A 23,540-nucleotide genomic window follows, 5' to 3' on the forward strand; every position below is an offset into this window, starting at 1 on the left:
TTAACTGCCTTATTACTAATAATCGCTATATCGGCTAACGTACATGATAAGCGAGTGTTACAAACAAGTGAGTGTTACACTTTGAAATTTCTTAGTATTTACACCTTAAGATTTAACTTCATTAAAAAATTCTAAGAAATTTAAATTAAGCGTAAATATGCTAAAAATAAGAAAAAGGGCCTATCTTATAGCAAAAAAGCTATATGAAATTTCTTATATTTTTAGAAAAATCCTTACTAAGCTAGTTTAAGAAAAAACATATTCACACTGTATAACAAGCTGTTTTTCTTAAAAGGCAATTTCTTAAAATTTTAAAAGAAATACTATGGAGTTTCTTCTGAAGTTAAATAGCTATAAAACCTGTTTTTAGATTTTTAAAAATTATATAGCTAGTTTTAGAAAATTGGAGTTTAGCTGTTTTAGCTTACACAGTGTAGTGTAACACTCACTTGTTTGTAACACTCGCTTATCATATACGTTATGCTATAGCTGTCACGACCTATGCCACGACCGAATGCATGGCGCTGCACGGCACGGATCAACGTATTACCGCTCACTCCGGAACCCGTTGTCCCGCTCACTCTCTGTCGCAGGGTAGGCATCATCTTCACGGCCTCAGGAAACAACTACGTTAGTAATCTAGCCGTATGCTTTAAGTAACTCTGCGGGATGGAGTACCCCGCACAAGAGACAACCTCAGACAACAATCAATCAACACACTGCTGCTGCTCATTATCGTTTACCTGACCCTTGATCCTTTTAGCACGCTCAGTGCGACACTCTCTCACTCTGTGCGAGTGAGAATGTGGCGATATCTCACGATGGACATCGTGAGATACCCCCAGATCATGCCCATAAAAGACCACACAACATTCCTTAGACAGACACTCTAGCTACCTCAGCTTTCAATACAACTTGATTACTCAAGAATACTTGATATTATCAGACGCGATTCGCCACCCTACGCTCAGTGCGCCACGCCCCGTTGCAACTGCCAACATAAACCAAATCAGGTTACGGTTTACTACGTTGGGAACCTTGATCATCACACCTCTTAAGAGTAATATGCCTTTATGCCGATGATATGCTAAATAAACTAGATAGACGCGGTCGCATAGAACTCAACTCAGACGACCTATATTAATATCTTAGATAATATGCTTAAAACTCCTATAAGGCAGGCTACGAGTAGGAGGGTGCCACTTAGGGATTAAGCCACTAGGCTCTCCGTTGATGCGAGTAGATAATATGGATTTTCTGAGCGAGGCCTAATATGACAGCAATTAGATAGTTCAGCTCAGCACGTCCTATGCTCCCTTAGGAGACTTCTTGGGCCTCATGGCCCCCCGGACGAAAAATACACATACATACATACATACATACAGAGACCGCCAGCTTTGCGACGCTCGGTGGGCATGGTGAAGTGAATGTGTCATAGTCAAGGTCGTGCTCCCGGCGTAGGCGTGGTTGAATGTCCGATAACTATGGTTGCTCATCCCGGCAAGATATGCGAGGTCCGCCTCGTCCTCCCTTCGATCTGCCGGAGGAGGGCGTTACGCGTCCCCGCCAGTATCTCGCTGTTCCTCTCGTCTATCATCCACGAACCACCGTAGTCGTCTAGATCCAGATCGTCATGTAGCCTCCACCCCTCAATCGGGGCAATATCCTTCATGCCGAATAGTAGCTCATCATACAGAAGCAAGTGTGCCTGACGGAGTTCCGACACGACCAGCTGCGACACCTGTTCCATGTGCAACTTCGTTCCCATGTAGTCGATCGTCTCCTTGTCAAGAGACCAGCGAGCCTGGTGCCTGGTGAGACCAGTGCTGGATACCGCAAAGAGGTATAGCCGCCACTGCAATAAGATTGACAAATACATAGCTACTCTCGAGCAAGGATGCGAACCACTCCACGCATATCAACATGTTGAAATGGATTGACGTCAACTGTCATCCCGACTCAACCAACATGAAGTTTGCTGGTCCAATTGCCAATTAATTCTACTTCTCGGCAGATTTAATCAAATTATTTAGTATATTTGGGCCAGCAAGCCTGACGTTGGGTGAGTTGGTTGACGGTTGACGTCAATCTATTTCAACATATTGAGTTGAGTTGAATGGTTCGCATCCTTGCTCTCGAGGACTCGCCTGCTTACTGGGCGGCGATGATCCTGCACCCTGACCTCCAGAAGCGATGGATTGAGAAGTAACTTCCCGAAGAACACGGTCAGCGTATAATTCAGGGCTTCAAGAAGTTCTTTGACGAAGATTACAACAAGCAAAGCCTCCCAGTCACCAAACAGATCACTCGGACTTGGTCAAGCTACCTTATCGACGAAGATTTCTACGATAAGCCTGAGGATCTCTTACCAAAGGACGAGCTTACAGAGTACCTCTCTTTACCGTTGTTACCGGGGGAGGGCCCTCTAGAGTGGTGGCACCGACACCAAGATTCATTACCTAAGCTAGCAAGAATGGCCTTCGATCTGCTGTCAATTCCGGCCACTTCGTGTGAGTGTGAGAGGTTATTCAGTCAGTCGAAATTGACGATATCGACGCAGAGACATAGTCTGAAAGATCAGACAATCGAGTTTCTCATTTGCTTGAAGTATTGGCTGGAAATGCGGGGGTCTTGAGGCAGGATATTTCCCTAGGGGTTTATCGCCGTAGCAGGGCGTGACCTGACTCACCTACAGATTGAATAGAATTGAATAGAATTGAATAGAATTGAATAGAATTGAATAGAATTGAATAGAATTGAATAAAATTGAATAGAATTGAATAAAATTGAATAGAATTGAATAGAATTGAATAGAGTTGAATCGGATCGACACAATTCAATCCAAATCAATTTCGCCGCATATGCCCTCAATTCAATTCAATCTGACCCTCAAATTGAGTTGAATTGAGTTGTTCGGAGCGCTGCGAGGCCGTTGCCCCCAGGAACGACGACTTCTGGGTCGATAACACCCTCTTCGAATACAACAGGTGGTTTTACCACTTGTTCAACAAGGAGGCGGCGTCGGGGGGAGAGGCCAGAGGCCTGGATAATCAAGACAAGTGGAAGATGTACTGGGACCACAAGCTGGCGGGGAGGGTGTTCCCAATGTAGGTGATGTTCGGCGGGCTCATAGACGTGCTCGAACCCGACAAGGAGAAGAAGGAGGGTGAGGGAGAGGATGGGAAAGGGGCTTCTGAGGAGTCTGAGTAGGAAGTCTTAGAGCGGTGTCGTCTTTTGTCGCGTGGTGTTGAACACAATGGCTCTTGGTGTCAATTAAAGCTTGTTGATTTGCTTGTTGGACTTTTCTAGTCAGTTCTGGTTTGAATCAAAAGGTTTGAACCGGGCTATGCCACTTGCAGTGATTTCATTTATCCTTGCCTTCTCTATCCGCCTTCAATTACCGAGTTGCAGTCAAAGATGTACTGAGCGATTCATATTACAGTGACACTATTGAAACCAGTTCTTGTATGTTATACAAGGCAACAATCTAAGACCCTCCATAGTCATAGAAACCACGCCGGCTTTTCACACCCAGGTCACCCCTCTGAAGGAACTTTTGCAAATACTCTCGGGCCCGCTCGGAATCTCTCCGCGTGCATCGGCATAGTGCTGCTCGATGTCGTGAACAACATCTAGACCAACAATATCCATCTGCTCAAAAGGACCCTTGGGCGTCTTGAGCACGCCCTTGAACATGGCATCAATTTCCGCCGGAGTTGCGGTGCCTTCAGATGCTGCGAGGAGAGCTTCTCGCTTGATGGCTGCCCATATTCTAGAAGAGGCATTTAGTGAGTGTACTGAAATTAGTATTCTGCAGAATCAGAAACTTACCGGTTGTAGATGTAGCCCATGGATTGGCTTTTGACGTGAAAAGGCGAGAAGCCATGTGCCTTGCACTGCTCCATCATCAACGGGATGTAAGAAGGGTTCGTCGTTTCATGGCCCATGATCTCAATCTCTAAATCCCCATCAGCTTACTTCTCGAACAGACATAGATGAAGTGAATATACTAACCGGCTGTTTCAGGAGGCCAGTCTGTCAAGTCAGCAAGTGTTACACTATGTCGAGTTTGTCTTGGTACTTACAGGAGTGAGCACTCAGAAAGCGGTGCTCGTTCCTCAGTGTTAGACCCTCTAGTATCTCCGAACAAGCGTAGCTGCTGGAGTTGGAGGCGATGATTGTCTCCTCTGGTGCGAGAGAGTCTAATTGTGAGATGACCTTGCGCTTGAGAGGGAGTTGTTCTGGGACACACTTTGCAAGTCAGTATCAGCTGTATAGCTCATAAAGGGGTGCTCATACTTCTACTACGAGCCATGAAGCCTGGAGGGCTTCCCGCAGTGTCTCGGGTGTATGTGTGATGATTCTCCCCCAGCGAGCATCCTTCGTGGAATCCTCTAATCGAAAGCCCTCAATGGCTTTGAGGCTGGCTTGAAGCTGACTTTCTTGACCGTCGACAATATGGACATCATTCCCTCTACTTGACCACATGAAGGCAAGACGTCTTCCTTGCGTGCCAGCCCCGATCAGGGTGACTGAAGTTTTGAGAGCGATGGAGAGGACCATGTTGACGAAGGAAGGGAGGAGCTAAAGTTCAGGTTGCAGCTGGCTTCCAGACAGATTTGGGGAAAATGAAGACAAAAGAAACTAAAATACTGGTCCAAAGTTAGCAAGGAATTCCGCGCGCTTTGCATGTGGTTACCATTCAAGGTATTATGATCTCGATCGGATCCGGTTCTTGGTGAGATGACATCGGAAGCGTGACGAGATGGGCGTCCCCGCAGTGGCAAACATCCCCACAAGAGATTGGGACCATCGGATCCGATTGTCGATCAGCGAGCGAGCTAGCCAGATCATTTGCCCCCACACCATCATGACCATTCCGCAGGGCGGAAAGTAGGGCGCACGAGACGTCATCCTGGGGGTTCGGTAGCGAAATGTTGACAAGAGGCTTTCGCGGAAACGATATACGAGACTTCACCAACCTTCCCTTTAAGGTTACTCAAGTCAAGGCGCAATGATCATACAGCTGCCACAAAAATGTTCCCGATCAGGGATAGAGCAGACTTTCTGCTATCAAATGAAGTAAATTACACGGCATTCGTCCCCCAAGCCTTAGCAGGGAGATGATGGGAATATCAGCACTAGGATACAACTAAAGCATAGCTATCGCCAATGCGACTTATTGTGCGTACATGGTAACATTTGGATGCTGTATCTGGCCCGGATTATCATCTGGTACGTTCGATGCGAACTTTACTATCGCGGCTTGCACAGACTTGGAGCTCTGCGGGAGTTGTTTCAACGTGCCTTCAAGAGTTGATAACAAACTCTGATACGTTTCCTCGGTAATTTTCCCAACTCCAAAGTCGCGATCGATGGCCTTTCGCAGTAGTTGCACTCCAGCAACGGCGTGGTGAGGATACGGGTCGATGGAGACGATTGGGACCGTGATGGTATTTTCGTTTCCGCGGGTACTCTCCTGGAGAGGGTCGAGGCCGTTCGGGCAGGGTCGCCGATGTGTAAAGGTATTGTGCAGACCAAAGGCTAGGGTATTCATCACCGTGTTCTCGGCATCGGTGCTTATGTCCACAATATCGGCGAGTAGATCGTGACGGCCTGTGACTTCCATGACATCAACGGCCATCAAGATGCTGAGGTGATAGTGAAGCATGAGGGAAACTAAACACAGGTCAACAGAGGCCCTTTGAAGTGGAAAAAAGAGTATAATTACACCAACGAAGTTTTGTTTGCTGACAAAGGAACTGCATCCGCTTGTGACACTCATCCAGCAGCGGACGGTATATCCTTTGAAACTCCTTGATAGAGTCCACCACAGCCGAGTATGCTCTACGCACTTCTTGTTCATCGTGGCCATCGCGGAGCGCTTCCTTGAAGATGGCCGTCAACTTCCACCCTAGTAACTTCCATCCCGCGCCAGCCGCGACGATCTGGTTTGCCCTTTCGTCAGTCATGTCAGAGCTCCCCCGACTCCAATGCTGTGCACTCTCGTCAAACATCTTGGCACAAGTCCTGACTAGACGCCACGGCAGCTCGGACTCGAAGCCAAATAAACCAGAAGAAAGCAGTGGCCGACAGTTCAGTGTCAAGGATGCCGAGGTATCGAACGTCAGAGCTGCCCAGTAAGCTGTGCTCTCGGCGTTAATAAAGGCTGATGTTTCTATCGACTCTGGGGTTGTGACGATGGCCTGGGACTTGAGCGACAGGGAGACCTTGGAGCCGCTGAATTGAAGATTTCGTTGCCGAGCTCGTAGGCCCTGGACCTGCTGCAATGCTGCATGGACGCAGGCCTGCCCCGAGATACCATCAGCCTCTTCGTCCTCGGATATACCTTCTGGTATCGGCGTCAACGCAAAGAGAAGCAGCGATAGCATGGATCGGTAGGAAGGCCTGTTGATTATCCGGAGCATATCCCTCCTGGCATGTCGCCAGAGAGCTTGAATGATGTCGGAATAATCGTGTTCGGGGTGTGTTTTCGGGGAGGTCATGGGCAGCCATCGAGCAGCGAAAGCAGCGATGGTGCTCTTTAGGGATTGCTCAATCAAGCAACACCTCTCGCTACCTCTTCCAGGCCCTGTGCCGTCGTTGGCGGCGGCATCTGCCATGCACCCATCAAGATGATCGCAAAGGTCGGAGACGCTGACATATTTGTCTGCGAGGTTGTGGCCGAATCTGATGTGGTCAGTACCTTGTCTGTCCAGTTAGAGTCACGGTACCATACAAGAAGGGACAGCTGTATCGGCCCATCCATGAGCCAAAGACGGCCTCAAAGCCCTCACGATACAGAGTGTCTAGCCATTGCGATTCTGCTTCGCTAAGCAGACCTCTGTCTCGCGAGGTGATGATAGAGTATGTCGGTGAAGGCGCAACGAACGGAGTTGGCCCAGAGGACAACACCGAGGTCGTCAGACTGTCCCGGTGAGCACTTCGCTCTGAACAGAGGACGGGCCCCTCATTCCCCGTCGAAGCATCTGTGACCTTGCTCCCTTGCGTCGACGACGTGTCACTGGAAGGATGAGACGCTGTCTGACGCCGTCCCCTGCGCTTCACTCCACCAGACGCGCTTGTCTTGGCCTCCTGGAGCCACTGTACCGAGAGTAAGGGTCAGTCGCGCGTGTTAGACAAGCTTGGGATGAGCTCGTATACCTTGAAAGTACATGAGCGACGGCGGTTCCGGCAACGTGTGCAGGAACCGGCCGCTTCTCCAGCGGCGTTGCGGCTCTGAGCGTCACAGGCGACGCGGGATCTGCGACACTCGTCGCAGCTGGAGAACTGGGTGCGGCGTGTGACAAGATTGTCTCGCATGGTTGAATCCACATTCCCTTGCTCTGGAGCCAAGAGCTGCTTGAGGACGAAGAGAGACCGGATCCGCTGTTGGGAGAGCAGGCTTCCAGGATTCAGGTGGGGATGGGACGATGGATAAGCAAACCTCGAGATCCGGAACCGTGTTCAGTTTTAGATGCGGGGTAATGCAGATCAATTTGTCTGGGGTAAACATTGCCGGGATAATCTGGAGATGAGACAGATGCGGAGGAAACGAATCCTTCAGTTCATCGTCTTTTGCAATGGCGTCTGGGCTCAATGTGACGTCGACGTCCAAGCGGCTGAGGCCATGCGTGACGCCCGCTGCCAAGGGGATGTTCACTGGGGGTTTCCCTGATCTTTGGGGTTTGCTGGCGCCGCCACACAAGCTAGAGATGAGCGACGGCGGCGTTTCTCAGAGAGCAGGGAACTCCAATTTTAAAATCCGAACCGGTGAGTAAGCCAAATTGAATGAGCAGTCTCCGGCCAATTGTCCACGGAAGGTTGCCATGTGCTGGCAGGGATCATCGGAACCGAGGGCATCTCAAGCAAGGTTGGGGCAACCATCACAGGCGTCTAATATCCGGCCATGACACAATGCATCTGTCTCAAACTATCAGAACTTCTCAGTGAAGGTCACTGCAGTCCGTTATTGATTGAGACAATGAGAGACTCTCTTTCAAGACAGGGCCATTCTGTCCCGCTTGAATGCGTGAATCGACTCACTCGTGCAGCATTGAGGATTTTGACGACAGACCCGCTTACAAGGTTACATGAAAAAGTCAAACTAACCTTGAACACAATCCACAGACTGGGGTAACGCCCGCTCCCAGATGCGCCTTTCAGAAGGGAGCACAGCAGCATACCCCCGCCTGACTCGCAATGCTATCCTCAGGCACATCGGATCCGATCCCACTCCCCCACAAAACAGAGGTGGAAACTAAGGTCATCAACTTTCGGTTGTTTGAGTTGCTTGTTCAAGACAAGCGCCCCCTGTAGAATGCGGGGAGAAACCCGCACCAGAACACCTCCACCATGCTCTCCCGCCCCCCTTTACCGAGCTGTCATCTGGTTCGGCCGGTGGATACCTCCTCGTCAAGCCGCTTACAATTGTGATAGACTCTGCTTTCCCTCGCCCCTAGTAGATCCTGAAAAGCTGTGGGGAAGAAACCATGGGGAAGACCAAGGGTGAGGACATACATAAGACCCTGATCATCCACATCGTTTGATCAAGATCCATCATCAGCAAAACAAGATCAACCATTGTTGAACTTTGGCTATCTTTTTGACATTTGGAACTCGGACTCAGTCAACGTTAATTTGCTTGCCATCATGGCATCATACACTCCTCCCAACGAGAAGGCCGACATGGTCGAGGCTGAGATGGGCAACACCTCTGGCACTGATCGCCTGGGTGAAGTCGAGCACATCAAAGGCCTGGCCACTGCGCCTGGAACAACCCGCGACTCTTTCTCTCATCTTGACGAGAAGAAGATTCTGCGCAAGGTGTGCTCACCCCGCAGCTCCCCCAATTCTCCTTGCTAAGCCGCTTTCAAGATGGACCTTCGCTTGATCCCCATGCTCGCGCTGCTTTACCTCCTGTCTTTCCTCGACCGAGGTAACATCGGAAACGCCAAGATTGAAGGTCTCCAGGAAGATCTCAACATGACGGGCGACCAGTACAACTGGTGCCTCACAGTCTTCTTCTTCACCTACGCCGCTTTCGAAGTCCCCTCGAACCTACTCCTCAAGAAGCTTCGCCCCAGCGTCTGGCTCCCGGCGATCATGGTCGCTTGGGGCGTCGTCATGACTCTGATGGGCATTGTCAAGAACTACCACGGTCTCCTTGTTGCGCGCGTCTTCCTCGGACTCACAGAGGCTGGTTTGTTCCCTGGTGTAGCGGTAAGTCTTCGCAGCACTCAGCAACGGTTCTCTCTTCGCTGACTTCTCCCAGTATTACCTGACGATGTGGTACTGCCGACACGAAATTCAATTCCGACAAGCCCTGTTCTTCTCCGCTGCTTCGGTCGCCGGCGCCTTCAGCGGCCTTCTTGCCTTTGGCATCGCAAAGATGGATGGTGTTGGTGGACTTGAAGGCTGGCGCTGGATCTTCATCCTCGAGGGCATTGCCACAGTCCTCACCTCAGTGGTCGCATTCTTCGCCCTGCACGACTTTCCCGAGACGGCCTCATTCCTTACCGAGGAGGAGCGTGCCTTTGTTGTGTTCCGACTCAAGTACCAGAGCCAGCGACCTGTCAAAGGCCAAGAAGAGGAGGCTGGTCAAACGCGAGTTGCGGAGGCCGGTGAGTTCAAGTGGGCGTATGTCTGGAGCGCGTTCAAGGACTGGCAGATCTGGGTCAACATCTTTGTCTACTGGGGAGTAAGTTGTAGTGACCTGAAGCACGGTGAAGGGGTACTGACGAGTTACACAGATCGTGTGCCCTCTTTACGGCATCAGCCTCTTTCTTCCGACCATTATTCGCAACCTCGGCTACACCTCGAGCAGGTCTCAGCTCCTGACTATTCCGATTTACATCACCGCTGCTATTCTCGCTGTCATCATCGCATGGACTTCGGATCGGGTTGGAAAGAGGAGCCCGTTCATCGTGGCCTTCTTGTGCATCATGATTGTCGGCTTTTCGATGTAGGCTTCCTCACAATATTCTAAATATTCACCGGCTAATCAAAATTACAGGTGTATTTCTTCCGGCAACCCCAAGGTCGTCTACGGCGGCGTTTTCATTGCCACTTGCGCCATCTACCCTGCCTTCCCTGGCGTCATCTCCTGGCTGGCCAACAACCTGTCAGGAAGCTACAAGCGAAGTGTCGGCATGGCTATTCAGATTGGTGCTGGTAACCTCGGTGGTGTAAGTCTGACTGTTGTCTCTAATCAGCTCATCTATTAACTTGGCATAGGCCATGGCATCGAACTTCTACCGATCGAAGGATGGTCCTCGCTACAAGCTGGGACATGCCCTGGAGCTTGGTTTCATAAGCGCTGGCATTGTCGCGGCTCTCATCCTCATCGTTGGATATGACCGCATCAACAAGAGTCGTGCTCGCAAGGTGGCAGCCGGCGAACACAACCAGTATTCTGAGGAGGAGCTCTCTGCCAAGGGTGACAAGGCTTTGACCTGGAGATATATGCACTAAATTTGGGAAAGTTTTCAAGTGTTGTTAATGATGAACAAGCGAATACAGCATTACTACGGGTAGTTTAAAGTCTTGCCTCGTTGAATACAATCAGCCACAAAAAGGCCGACACCTCCAGTTCTCAGTCTTGACTTCTCGCAACCTAATATCAAGGATCTAACTCTTAGGCTCTAAGATAGAAATTGCATGAATTTTATGTGAATCTTCGAGTCAGGCACCTAATACTTATGACATCGATAGTCCAAGACTCTAAGAATGCCTAGGGTCATCCCTTCACAAGGGCTGTATTGGCAACTGACTCTATGCGGACAAGACTTCGATGGAATGCATCTATTATTGGAAGTTGGTGGCTCGAACTTCCTGATTGGGTGATTACCAAATGAGAAACCCTCATATCGTCCCACACTACAGGTCTCGCGACTTCCAACTTCGACAACACCAGGACTGCGGCACATCACTTCCCAGCCTTGTCTTCTCTCACGGAAGAGGCGAAGCGGTCGGACCGGACACTTCAAATTCTGGAAGATGCGGTGCAAGGCAACTACGGAGTCTTGGCCGCCATATGGTCAGTAATCAGTATCACGTTACCAGTAGTATCATTGACCGACCTTATCGATCGCGGTTCCAGCCTTACCCATCGTGGGTCTCAGGGTCGATTTTGTCCGTGATGCTTCTTGTGAACGGATTTAAGAACTTCATTCCCGGCCAATTTAATATTTTGGACTTCCTCGTGGCTTACGTTGGGATCCCGATCTTCGCAGTGTTTTACTTTGGACATCGAGTCACTGTTGGCCGCTCACATCCTTGGGTCATGCACCCCAAGGATATGGACTTGGTGACTGGTTTGGATGAGGTACTGGCTAGCTTTACAAACCAGCCTTGGTCAAGGATAGATGGTACATGAAATGGAAGCGCATTTTCGGCTAGGTTGAGTATGAGAGCCTCTTCACAAGATAAATACAAGGCATGCCAGTGTATTTAAACATAACTTTATTAGTAACCTCACGCAGTCAAGAGGGACAGAGTGTATAAGGTTTGGCCGCGACGGGTCACCTGTCACTGCGGTCTTATTATATGTAAACGCGTTAGACCGTAGCGTCAGAGAGGGCCCAAATCAGCGCTGCCCTCAAATCAAACAAATTAAATCCAGAGTCATATTTGAAATATTTAATAGCGTACAAAGCCAGATTTATTATTTAAAATATTTAATTAAATAGTTTAAATCTTCGTATCTATACTCTTTATACTACTTCTAATCTCCTAGTATAACCTATCTTTCTTAATGTTATAGATCCTTTGGCTCTGGCAAAGGTCTATGTACCGCTGAATGCGGAGGGTTCCTGGCTGGCTCTGGCAGCTAGGAGATCGAAATAAAGGAAAATAATTACAAGGCAAAGAGGCAGTAAAAGTATCTAATCTAAGTTGTTATTCTCTATCTAATTGCTGCAGGATTTGACTATTATAGAGCCAGATTCATCACGTGGGGGACCCCTGTGATTGGGGCATGTAACACTTAAGTATAATAGCTCTAAGCTTTATAATATTATACCTAATCTAGTTCTCAAGGTATTATAGCCTCTCTAATATTTCTATACTTATTAAAAGTCTCTATAATTACTTTTTGCTATGTATTTACTATCATCGGCCAGCTATAGTGATACTAGTAATTAAGGTAGTTAGATAGACCTATCTTAGCATCTCTTACCTATATAAGCTATGCTTCTATAGCCTAATTTATCTCGAGGTAACTTATACTAAGAGCTAGATATAAAATAATAGATATAGTAAATAATAAGGACTTTCTCAGCTTAATATAATACTTATTAAGCTTTTACTAGGTAATTATAGTAAAGAGCCTTAAATATTATTAATAATCTTTTCTTATAACGTACGTGATAAGTGAGTGGGACACGTAAGCGAGCGTGACTGTAACGGTGCACCTTAGCCGTCACGCCACAGGGCAAAAGATTGGGCTATAATTGCTATAGTAGCAATCATAGTAGTGCTTCAGCTGCCTATAGGAGCTTACAGCGCCGTTACGGGGGACCAAGCTATAACAACTTTCCAAGTTAACTGCGCTTTCTTAGTATTTAAGTTATTATTAGCAATATATAGAATAACTATGGTTAATTAAGTCATGAAATAAGCTGCTCCTAAGATAACTATAAAATCCTAAATAGGTTAGTATAGTAACTACGAAATTCAAAGGGGTAAGTAAATTAATCGCTGAATTCTAACTAGCTAGAGCTCTGGCCGCGATATCATAAACTAGCTAATATACTTACTGTGCAACTTAAAACGGAAATTTACGCGAGCCCGATAGCCTTAATATCAAGGGGAATTGCTATACGGGCATTACATTTTGGCTACACGGGCATGGCTCTTACACGGGCATGACTTTTGAAACATCTTATTGGATAGGACCCTCTTTTGTTAGCACATCCCGGTTCTGCCGACAGCGCTAATTTGTACCTAGAGTTTTCATCCCTTAGTGACTGACGCGACGCTCTCCATCAGGTGATTAGCTATCTGTCGCACTGAGCGTGCTGAAAGGATCAAGGATCAGGTAAAGAATAATGGGCAGCAGCAGTGTGTTGATTGATTGTTGTCTGAGGTTATCTTTTGTGCGGGGTATTCCATCCCGCAGAGTTACTTAAAGCATACGGCTAGATTACTAACGCAGTTGTTTCATGAGGCCGCGAAGATCATGCCTACCCTGCGACACACACCCCCAGATTTCACTCTGTATCAGATGAGGTCTGAATGTCATCTTCATCAGCATCCTCTCCTGAAGCATATTCTGGATCAATCCGCGATGAGATATCAACCAGACCTAATTGCTTGACGAAGTGAGAATGCTTTTCTGCTGAAAGAGGTTTTGTGAAGCCATCTGCAGGCATGTCTGTTGTTGGAACCCATTGTACTGTAATTTCGCCGTCTCGATGGACCTGTCTTAGCCAGAAGTTGTGGATGTCGACGTGTCTCAACTTCGATGTCAGTTGTGGTCTCTCTTTCTGGACCAGTCCCACTGTTTGTTGATTGTCACAGAGGATGCGTGGTTGGTGTTCCGGATCGAACTATATCTGTTCGAACAGTCGGTATAGAGCTATTGTTTCCCTCGCTGTATGAGATAGCGATAAGAGCTCCGCTTCAGTTGTTGACGTGGTTACAGTCTTCTGCTTCGAAGACTGCCACATGATAGCTCCGCTAAACAACTTCATGAGGTAGCCCTGGGTGGATTTTCGAGTCTCTGGATCATCCGCGAACGATGCGTCGCTTGACTGCTGTAGCACTTCATCATCGCCTGTCTCTATCTCTGCAGCTTTATCTACAGAGCCTGAGAACTCGATGGCATAGTACTGTGTGGTCTGGAGATATGAGAGAACTCGGTTTGCATACCGCAGGTGTTCAGATGAAGGGTTCATGGCGTGCTGGCTTAACTGGCTGGCTGCATAGGAGACATCTGGTCTTGATACCACTGCTGCGTACAGAATTGATCCTACCTTTTCTTGCATCTCCGTGATCTGTTGTATAGTGGCCTGTCCTTCGAAAGGTTGGGGACGATACGATGAAGTGAGAGGAGTTGCCGTTCTCATTGACTGATCAATCCCGAACTTGACACAGAGTTTGTCGATATATCCATCTTGGCAGATCCAGAGCTTCTTGGCTTTGATGTCTCGAAGGATTCTGATGTTGAGGAAGGAGATTGCTTCGCCCAAATCCTTGATCCCGTATTTGCTGTGTACTGCTGCTTTGAATTCGTTGACTTGTTGAAGGTATTCAGGTTGTGCGATGATGAGAAGATCATCCACGTAAAGAAATAGAATGAGTTGAGTTTCATTGTTGATGAGGATGCAGGGTTCATCTGGGCAATATTCAAATCCCAGATCTTTGAGGAACGATACAAGCTCATTGAACCAGAGCTTTGGTGACTTACGCAGACCGTAGAGCGCTTTGAGCAGTCTCCAGACCTTTCCTGATTGACCATATCCCGGTGGGCATGTGGTGTAGACCTCCTCGTCCATGTCAGCGTTGACGAAGGCGTTCTTGAAGTCAACTTGATGACATATCAGCCCAAACGCACAGACGAGAGCCATCAGAATCCGGAAGCTTCGATAAGCACCGGTTGCTGCGTAGATATCTTCACCAGAGTGGTGTTGAAGATCACCTCTGACACAGACGCGAGCTTTGTGACGAATGAGATAACCTGCATCGTCCAGTTTGTAGGTAAAGACCCATTTGAGTGGCAGGATTTGTTTGCCTTCTGGACAATCAACTAGCTGGAAGGATCCTTTCTCCTCGAGTGACTTGATCTCGGCACCTGCGGCTCGTTTGAAGCCTTGTCTCTCAGGATGTCGCTTCAGTTGATGCCAAAAATCAGGCGGTGGTAACAAGTCCCTCCGATGAGTTCGGATTGACTGCGCTGTTGCGAAAGCGTGGGCGATCTGTTGTCCCAGCTTAGCGCGTTCCAATCGTAGGGCGTATGCCTGTCTCCGCGCTCGCTTCTGAACTCGATGCAGAGTGGAGCGTGGTCTGAGTGTTTCGATTGTATCTTGACCTCTCTGAGACAGTTTGATGTTCCTCCCAGATGTTGTTCGAAGGTTCTGGAGCACTACAGCGTCCGTTATCTTTTCCTTTCTGGGTGCCTCTGGTCTTGACAAGTTTGTCTGAGGACGCGGTGATACTTGATGGAGAGCTTCTGGGTTCGAAGGCCGTGGCGGTGGCGATTCGTCCACAGGTGCTTCGACCTGTATCTCCCCTGCTATTGCTCGTTCAGGCGATTCTTGCGGCGTAAGAAGAGGCCGTGGTGAAGGTGGCTCTGCTTCTGCTTGCATCGGAACAGGAACCGATGTTGCTGCATCTTCCATAATGAGCAATGGTTCGATATCATCTTCGTCTAGATCAACTTCATTGATCGTGATCGCGAGAGCCTGTCCTGATTCGGGGAGAGTTGTAGCAAGCTGTGGATCGTACATAACTTTCTCGTCAACTTGAACATCCCGAGATACAATGACACGATCAAGGTGTGGGATCCAAACTTTATGGATGTTGGTTGCGTCGAATCCGACAAGCCACCCCATGAGCGCGTTCTCTTGTAATTTTGCTCTGGCTGGACGAGCCTTCTTGTTCTTGATCAAGACATAGGCAAGAGAGCCAATGATTTTGAGATGAGAGATGTTGGGTTTTCGGTCGTGGACCATTTCGTATGGAGTTTGCCATTGTTTTCGTTGAACTGGGATGCGATTGAGGAGGCGAGTAGTATGAGCTACGATGTAGGGCCAGAGCTTTTGAGGTAGATTACCCTGTATTCGAAGCTTGCGAGCGATAGTCATGATCACCCCCCAGAACGTTCGGCAGGACCGTTCTGATCTGGCGTATCTGGCGGAGATGGGTTGAAAGTAATTCCCTTCATTGCGATGAAATGCTTCCACTTCTTCCCCAGACCTTTCTCGCCATCTGATTGGATGTATCGCGTAGTGAAACCCCAGTTGTCATTTGTTATGGCCAGAAACTCCCGTGTTACAGACAGAAGTTCATCTTGATTCTTATTTGGAAGATTGAAGGAGACATGGTAAGCTGAGTAGTCGCAATAGAAGTGAGCGACCCAGGAGTTAGCGTTGAATGCTTCCTCCATGTCGATAAGATCAAGGTGTATCTTCTCGAAGGGGTAAGTTCCTCTCCACGTTGGTATGCGGGAGATTTGCTGATGCGCTTGTCCGAGTTGACATTCAGGACATAGTTCTGACTTTCGCTCGAAGTCGCGAGTGCCAAGTGCGACTCCTTCGACTACTTGAGGCACATGTTCAAGAGCTTCTTTTCGGATATGACCCAGCCTTGCATGCCAGGTGTCCATAGAAGCTGTGGCCACTCGAGGCGTTCTCGATTTGGTAGCCATCGCAAAGGACTGCGCTGCCTCTTCATGAGATTCGGCCTTCAAGACAGCGTCCTTAATGTGAGGTTCAACCACTCGAAAAGCACCATGTTTGGTTGCTTTGAAGGCATTTGATCCATCCGAGTATTCCATCCAACAGGTTCTGGTATTGAAGTAGAGGCCTTGTTGTTCGAGAGAGTGTGTGTTGATGAGGTTCCAGTGGAATCCAGGAACATGAGCAACGTTCTCGATCTGAATTAGACCTGGGCCCGATGGAGTGTCGACATGGACCGTGACCTTGCCGATGCCTGCGATGTACGTGCCTGAGTCGCCAAACTCTATGATTTCACCATCCAGAGGTTTGTAGTTAGTGAAGCGAGACAGGTCGTTGCAGACATGTGTATCCGCGCAGTTGTCAAGTCGGAAACAGTCGCCGTACTCGTCTTTTGCAGTTGTGCCAAACGCGAACCTTGACGTAACAAATGCAGCTCTTGATTTAGATGGCGATGTAGCAGTGTTTGAAGTCTCGTCTTGTACTTGATTCTTAGGTTGATTCTGCCAGAACTTAGGCAGGTCGATGTTGTTTCTCTTGAAGTTCTTTTCAATGTTTGCCCGAAGCCGCCTGCTCCCTTTGACTGCAGTGATGACTTTCGATTGGATTTGAATGATTGGTGACCATCCCTCCGGTGCATTCGAAGGATTGAGGTAGTAGCAATCAGCGTATTTGTGAGACATGCCACAGACGCAGTCTCGAAGGTTTGTGTTCGAGGATGAAGGTTCTGTTCGCTGTCTTTTCTGTTGAGGCTGATTCTCCTCGTTGTGCGAGTCTGAATCATTGCCATGCTTCCTGCCTTGAAGAGTGGCGTGGGCTGCTCGTCCTCTAGTAGCGTTCTCCTTCGGTGGTGCCATTGTCCTGAACTGCCTAATGCAGAATCCGATCGTGATCTTCTTCTCGGAGAGGGTTGGATTGAGCTTGCGAAAGGTCTTGAGAGCTCTATTAACTGTATTCTGAGCTTTCTGAACAATAGTGACATCGTCATTTTCATCGTTTTCATCCCCTTCAGAATCAGTCGAACTTGCGATGGTGACAGAACCGTTACTGGCGTGATCAGGGTTAATCTCGTTGAGCGCAGTGAGAAATGCATTTGAGATCTTCTCCATGGTTCTTGCAGCCTCCTTGACGAGATTCTTCTCATTCTCGACCTGGGCTTCCTTGGACTTCATATAGTTGTAGAACGGTGGGTTGACTTCGCGAGATGCTTCAATGAACGCATCACAGATCTGCGACTCGCTGAGGTTCTCAATCTTGTAACGCTTGGCGTTGTTAACGAGCGCCGGCCAGCGGCTGAGCCATTTGTCGAGACTGGTGTTGCTAGGGCCTTTCTTAAGCTTTTCAAACTCGGCCCTGACGTTGTGCTTCTGATCCTTCGCGGTGGGCTGGATGCTGTCAGCCAGCGCGATGAGTTTGCCGCGGACGTCATGGATTCCGAGGTAGTGTTGCTTGTACTCCTGGCACACCGTGAGGTCGATGCGATCGGAGACCTTGTCATATTTCTTCTTCTCGGTGTCGTGGATGGCCTGGAGACTGTGATACTTCTGGATTGTGTCTTTGCTTGCTGAGTCCGATGGTTTGGTGGCAGTGAATACCAAGGTTTCAGTCCCTTCTGGATCACAGTAGCTCCAGACGTCGTTGCGAACAGCCAGGTCCTCAATAGAGTTGATCCAGTTCGTCCAGTCCTCACGGGCGTTGAGCATGGTGAGATTATGGTCTCTGATTGACATTTTGATGATTTTCAGTCAAAAGACGATGACTTCGTTTTCAGTTGACTTCTGATCAATGCGTTAGCAATTTTTTGTTAATTGAAGAGATCATGCAAAGATGTTAGTTATTCTTGGTTTTTTTTAAAGTCTTCTCTGTCAAATCTGTTGCGGGTTTCAAGTTGCTGTTTCGCATCGCTTCATCTGACACATCCGACAATGATCCGGAAGTCAGTATTGCGCGGTCGGCCTAACTTCGTACCGATTCCCCTGGGGAGATTTCCACGTTGAAGAATGAGCTCATTGCGACGGACTTGACAGCAGAAGGTGCTGGTGGTGATAGATCTGGCGTGCGACGCAGCGGAAGAGTCTCCGGGCTCATAACTGTCGCACTGAGCGTGCTGAAAGGATCAAGGATCAGGTAAAGAATAATGGGCAGCAGCAGTGTGTTGATTGATTGTTGTCTGAGGTTATCTCTTGTGCGGGGTATTCCATCCCGCAGAGTTACTTAAAGCATACGGCTAGATTACTAACGCAGTTGTTTCATGAGGCCGCGAAGATCATGCCTACCCTGCGACACATGGTTTGGGATACGAGAGTTTCAAGGTGATGTACTTTAGCTGCCGCAGTAGAATAACCCAGATCACGTGCAATATATGCGATGTATTGTCACACTGGCAATATATTGGGTTCTTGGCAATACAATACAATATAGGCCAATGTCATATGACCTAATACAATATGCACCACTTGGCAATACAATAATATTGCGAGGCTTCCATATTGCCAATATACGTATTGTTTATATTATTCGCAACACTGGGGACATATTGGAGCTCAACGTCTCCATCCGAGACTCGTTCTCGAACGTAATGCCATTGAAGATCAATGTGCTTAGTCCTGGCGTGGAACTGTGGATTTTTGGCCATTGCAATTGCCCCTTGATTGTCCCCGTAGAGGATAGTTGTTTGAAGGTCTCCATGTTTGTATTGGGCCAGAAGTTCGCGCAGCAACCCTCGTAGCCAGATCGCCTCTTTGGTGCATTGTGTTTGTCCCATGTACTCCGCTTCGCAGGATGATAGTGCGACCGTTGGTTGTCGTTTGGAGTTCCAACTGATGGCGCCTGTGCCGACGTTGAAGACGTAGCCAGCCGTTGATCGTCTGGTGTCGTGATCGCCAGCCCAGTCTGAGTCGGTGTACCCAACTAACGGTCTGAGTGGTCCGCTGAAGGTGAGTTCCAAGTCGACCGTCCCTCGCAAGTACCTCATGATGCGCTTGACGGCTTGGACGTGTTCGTTGGTTGGGTTTCCCAGATATCGGCTGCAGAGGGAGACGGCAAATGCGATGTCTGGGCGAGTGCCAAGCATGGCGTACATAAGTGAACCAATTGCTTTTGCGTACCATAGTTTCGTCGTTCCAGACGCTTTGTATTCGTCTGGAACAGGTTGGAATTTTGACGTGCTCAGAGGAGTTGTGACTGGCTTGCTCTCCCACATATCAAATTCCCGTAGGACCTTCTCGACATATGCTCGTTGGGAGAGGAGGATGGCCTTGTTGCGTCTGTCTCTCCGGACGGACATTCCCAGATAGTACTGACAAGGGCCAAGGTCAGCCATTTCGAATTTCTTGCTCAAGGCGGCTTTGATTTGGCGGATTTCTTCCTTATCGGGACCAGCGATTAGGAGATCATCCACGTAGACGGCGATGTAGGTTGTGCCACGGATGAAGACGCCAACATCGGCGTTGAGTGGTTTAAAGCCGAGGGTTTCCAGAAAATCAGATAATGTCTGGTACCAGATTCGGGGAGATTGTTTAAGACCGTAGAGAGCCTTCCGCAGTCGGAAGACTTTGCCTGATTTGTCACCGAAGCCCTGTGGCTGAGTGATGTAAATTTCTTCTTTGACATCACCGTAAAGGAAGGCAGTTTTGACATCCATTTGTTCCAGTTCAAGGTCCAAGGCCGCAGCGATAGCGAAGATCATTTTATAGCTCATCGGCTTGACCACGGAGGCAAACGTCTCGTGGTAGTCGATTCCATCTTTTTGTTCGAAGCCTCTGACGACGAAGCGAGCTTTGAATCTGGTAATCTCGCCATCCTTTCCCCGTTTGAGCTTATACACCCATTTGCCTTGGAGCGTATGTTTTCCTGGAGGCAGGCTGACTGGTATGAAGGTGCTGTTTCTCCTCAAGGAGTCGATTTCGTCAATCATGGCTTGCATCCGAGTAAAGGTTGTTTAGGTAAATACAAGTCTCGTTCTCAAGCTAACGTCACATGGCGATAGTCTACCTCTCTCAAGCAGGACACGAGCCATCAACGCAACGTGCCAAGTGGCTTTTTTCCGCAAAACCCAATCCCTACAGAAAGTCTCCCCTCATCGCAATCTCATCTGCAGCTCTCGATTCCTGCCTCGGCATATATCTCAACTGTGCGTCAGGTCGGTAGACAGCATGGTATCCCGTGAAGCTCTCGACCAAACCCACTCTATCTACACATCCCCTTCCTGTGGGCCATTCATCTGTTGCACCGCCAGGCCAGAATCGACTGGGATCCCCGCGCTCAACTGTCATTCGATGCAGATGCGGCGCCGTGCGCAGCCTCCAGCGAATTGTATAGACGCACAACCATTTCCAGAAGATGCAGCGAAGCAAGGGCCCGGCGAAAGAGAATAGCAGGAGTATGCCACCGATGAGAACGACGACCATGATCACCCACGCGGTCGTTGTGATTTGCCCAGGTGCTTCCATCAGTGTCAGCCGGCACGTCTCCAGTTGCTCCTCTGTGGCGTCTACGGCCCGCACTGGGAGGCCTGATGAAACATACTTTCGCCAACCAGATACGGCTCGGGTGGCAGATGTGAGGAGCAGCATGCGGCTTGCAAGCGCTAGTCGTACAATCTCCGCGTGTCCGCTTATCTCCCGTGGAGCTAGCTGGGTCGATCCGAGGGATAGAGTGCGGCTCGCGTAGATAGACTCGCTGGTGTCGGTGATCAAGAAAAACAGTGGTTTCCATGTGTTCACCCACATGAGTTCCAGAAAACCTAGGCCTCTGCTATAGCCAGACTCCGAATTGTTGTAAATATATTCGCTGACTGCCTCCGTGCCGCCCAGAGATACACAGTCGCCTGCTTCCCCCAAGCAGTAGGCGTAACTTGTGTTGCACATTACCGGTATAATCGCGCGTCGGTAAAGGTATGACCCAGCAATCGGCGTGCTGTTGGTGCCAAAGATAGCATCATCGCTCGGACTTGGGCTCAATATGTTGCGGATATGGTAGAATAGGATAGTGCGATCGCCATCGTGGGCCAGCGTGTCGTTAGGTTTCCAGATGGTTACGTTAGAATTCCTACTGGTGTTGTAGTGGGCGAATAAGTCGTACCCATAGCAAACTCTCTCCTCTGCGTTAAATTCGTCGGTCACATATTCACTTCCACCGGTACCAGCACCCGTGCCATATAGCAATCCATACGTCTCCGTCCCGTCCTGTTCCGTTCTCAAAAATTTCCTACGATATTCCAGTTTGTAGCAGGTATTCAATACCCCGAACTCAGCATATTCGGATGGGGCCCCGCTGCCGATGCCCAACTCAGATCGCTTTATCCAGAAGTCGATATCAATGCGCAAAGAATTGTTGCGGTCGCACACTGGAGCCCACTCTGGGCAATCTGAAGATATCGCCACCCGGTCTTCGTCGTTTAAGAGACCAACAGATGGAGCGTTCATGGCGCTATAGTTGTATCCATGGATATCGGCGAGCCGCAACATGTCCCAGGTGAGCAGCCTGCCGTATTGGGCTTCAGCAGTCCAATTACTGAAATTAAGCATCGGACTGCAGTAGTCATCCGAGCCAGGAACTCCCTGAACTATGGGAATCCCCCTCGCTAGAAGTATTGGCAAAAAAAGGGAATCACTGCCAATACTAGCGCGCCGAACAGCCAGAGAAGAACAATACCCTTGGCCAGCCGGCCCTTTTTGTGGCCTCTGCCGAGAAGAGTTCGATATGCTGGCGTACTGAGCAGTGCGGCCAGAGGGCCCCTCATGTTTGCCATTGCCACTCTGAGTTGGTCAATATCCCACTCACGATGGTCTTCAGAAAGAATCCAGAAGAGGGCCATTGTGTACGGTCTAAAAAGACGCACCACGACTGTCTGATACAGAAGGGTCATGAGAGCAACAGCAATTGCCCAGGAGTTGCTGCTGATGACAGTAGGCCATCCGGAGCGAACTATGGCATTCCATTGACTCATTCGATCATCGGAGTAGATGCCGCTGGTTGTGTTGTCCATGGTTTCTCGGGGGCCTCGCAGATACTTGTGATGTTGGAACCTGGGCAAGGTAGTCGTGGATGTAGTCACTTCAAGGAGATTGTTCAAGGTAGAGTGGCGGTTAATACAGAAGTAAAGAGATTCAGTGCCGTGCCTTCGATTCATTCAGGACTGAGGACTGAGAGGAGTCATGGATATAAATTCGCTTCGTCTGGTAACCCACACGGCCCCGCATTTTCTCAGTCTCGCTAGTTTTAAGTTGCAGCCAATTCATTGCGCCCGTCAGAGAGGTCACCTGCTGACAAGGCTGAGTGACGGAGACAGACGGCGCACGAAGCTTATCGTATGTAACCAACCCCACATTACTTCGATGTCGACTGGTAATAATAATCTGAGGGGCTGTCTGAACCTACGAGTAGGGACGGAGCCGTAGACTCGCTCGGAACATGATCTGCATGGGCGACGCGTGGTTGCCCGTCGCGCCTTCCGTCATCTGCGATTCTCTGGCCCCGTCGACCACTCCAGCCTCGCCTTCATTTTCACCATCCCGCGGCTGTTGTGGCCCGTTCCTCCTCATTGTATCATTCCTCTTCTCAATCGCCTGTAGCCTTTCCTGTAGTTTTGCAGTAGTCGGCTTCACGGGTCTCGAGGACCGACGCGCCACGGTGATCGAGTCTCCACCTCGCACCAGGATCTCGTCAGCAGTCGCGTCCATTTCGCGACACCGCGCCCACGGTCGCACCGACCTCTACGTCCCTCAAAAAGATTGTAAAGATTGTAAAGATTGTCGCGAGGCACTATGTCGCAGGGTAAGCATGATCTTCACGGCCTCATGAAACAACTGCGTTAGTAATCTAGTCATATGCTTTAAGTAACTCTGCGGGATGGAGTACCCCGCACTAAAGATAACCTAAGATAATCATTAATTAACACACTGCTGCTGCTCATTATCGTTTACGTTGCCCTTGATCCTTTTAGCACGCTCAGTGCAACACAGTGCCTTCTAGCATCTTTTGCGTTGGGTTGAGAATGTTTAACGAGGTCTTGAAGACCCCATCACCAGATTGGAGTGAGAAGCAGACCATGTATCGAGCATCTTCTATGAATTGTATGTATAGCACGCGCGTGAAACTGTGGATACCCTCTCGATGTCAGATATGGACCATTCCTATCGT

General features: G+C 49.0%; 7 protein-coding genes across 7 annotated transcripts; 1 reads left to right on the top strand and 6 right to left on the bottom strand.

The window, feature by feature from the left end:
- Positions 1-2,889: 2,889 nt before the first annotated feature.
- On the bottom strand, positions 2,890-4,563 carry MRS44_016013 (uncharacterized protein; the record flags this gene model as incomplete). Its single annotated transcript, XM_065619451.1, has 6 exons — positions 2,890-3,215; positions 3,567-3,772; positions 3,832-3,958; positions 4,015-4,035; positions 4,086-4,251; positions 4,300-4,563. 6 exons carry the CDS (start codon positions 4,561-4,563, stop codon positions 2,890-2,892), a joined length of 1,110 nt encoding a protein of 369 aa, XP_065475523.1.
- Positions 4,564-5,179: 616 nt separating this feature from the next.
- Positions 5,180-7,323, bottom strand: MRS44_016014 (uncharacterized protein; the record flags this gene model as incomplete). The annotated part of the gene is made up of 4 exons (XM_065619452.1): positions 5,180-5,679; positions 5,756-6,690; positions 6,740-7,104; positions 7,165-7,323. 4 exons carry the CDS (start codon positions 7,321-7,323, stop codon positions 5,180-5,182), a joined length of 1,959 nt encoding a protein of 652 aa, XP_065475524.1.
- Positions 7,324-8,652: 1,329 nt separating this feature from the next.
- Positions 8,653-10,473, top strand: MRS44_016015 (uncharacterized protein; the record flags this gene model as incomplete). The annotated part of the gene is made up of 6 exons (XM_046272443.2): positions 8,653-8,826; positions 8,878-9,222; positions 9,275-9,700; positions 9,753-9,964; positions 10,016-10,187; positions 10,237-10,473. 6 exons carry the CDS (start codon positions 8,653-8,655, stop codon positions 10,471-10,473), a joined length of 1,566 nt encoding a protein of 521 aa, XP_046123980.1.
- Positions 10,474-13,211: 2,738 nt separating this feature from the next.
- MRS44_016016 (uncharacterized protein) lies at positions 13,212-15,674 on the bottom strand (the record flags this gene model as incomplete). Its single annotated transcript, XM_065619453.1, has 2 exons — positions 13,212-13,550; positions 13,644-15,674. The coding sequence occupies 2 exons, from the start codon at positions 15,672-15,674 to the stop codon at positions 13,212-13,214; spliced, it is 2,370 nt and encodes a 789-aa protein (XP_065475525.1).
- Positions 15,675-15,808: 134 nt separating this feature from the next.
- On the bottom strand, positions 15,809-18,127 carry MRS44_016017 (uncharacterized protein; the record flags this gene model as incomplete). The annotated part of the gene is made up of 1 exon (XM_065619454.1): positions 15,809-18,127. One exon carries the CDS (start codon positions 18,125-18,127, stop codon positions 15,809-15,811), a length of 2,319 nt encoding a protein of 772 aa, XP_065475526.1.
- Positions 18,128-18,834: 707 nt separating this feature from the next.
- Positions 18,835-20,313, bottom strand: MRS44_016018 (uncharacterized protein; the record flags this gene model as incomplete). The annotated part of the gene is made up of 1 exon (XM_065619455.1): positions 18,835-20,313. The coding sequence occupies one exon, from the start codon at positions 20,311-20,313 to the stop codon at positions 18,835-18,837; it is 1,479 nt and encodes a 492-aa protein (XP_065475527.1).
- A 145-nt stretch (positions 20,314-20,458) lies between these two features.
- MRS44_016019 (uncharacterized protein) lies at positions 20,459-23,080 on the bottom strand (the record flags this gene model as incomplete). The annotated part of the gene is made up of 4 exons (XM_065619456.1): positions 20,459-21,583; positions 21,641-21,958; positions 22,012-22,426; positions 22,779-23,080. The coding sequence occupies 4 exons, from the start codon at positions 23,078-23,080 to the stop codon at positions 20,459-20,461; spliced, it is 2,160 nt and encodes a 719-aa protein (XP_065475528.1).
- Positions 23,081-23,540: the final 460 nt, after the last annotated feature.

Source organism: Fusarium solani (assembly GCF_023522795.1).
Source record: "Fusarium solani strain SB1 chromosome Unknown bctg00000011, whole genome shotgun sequence".
Lineage (NCBI taxonomy): Eukaryota > Fungi > Ascomycota > Sordariomycetes > Hypocreales > Nectriaceae > Fusarium > Fusarium solani.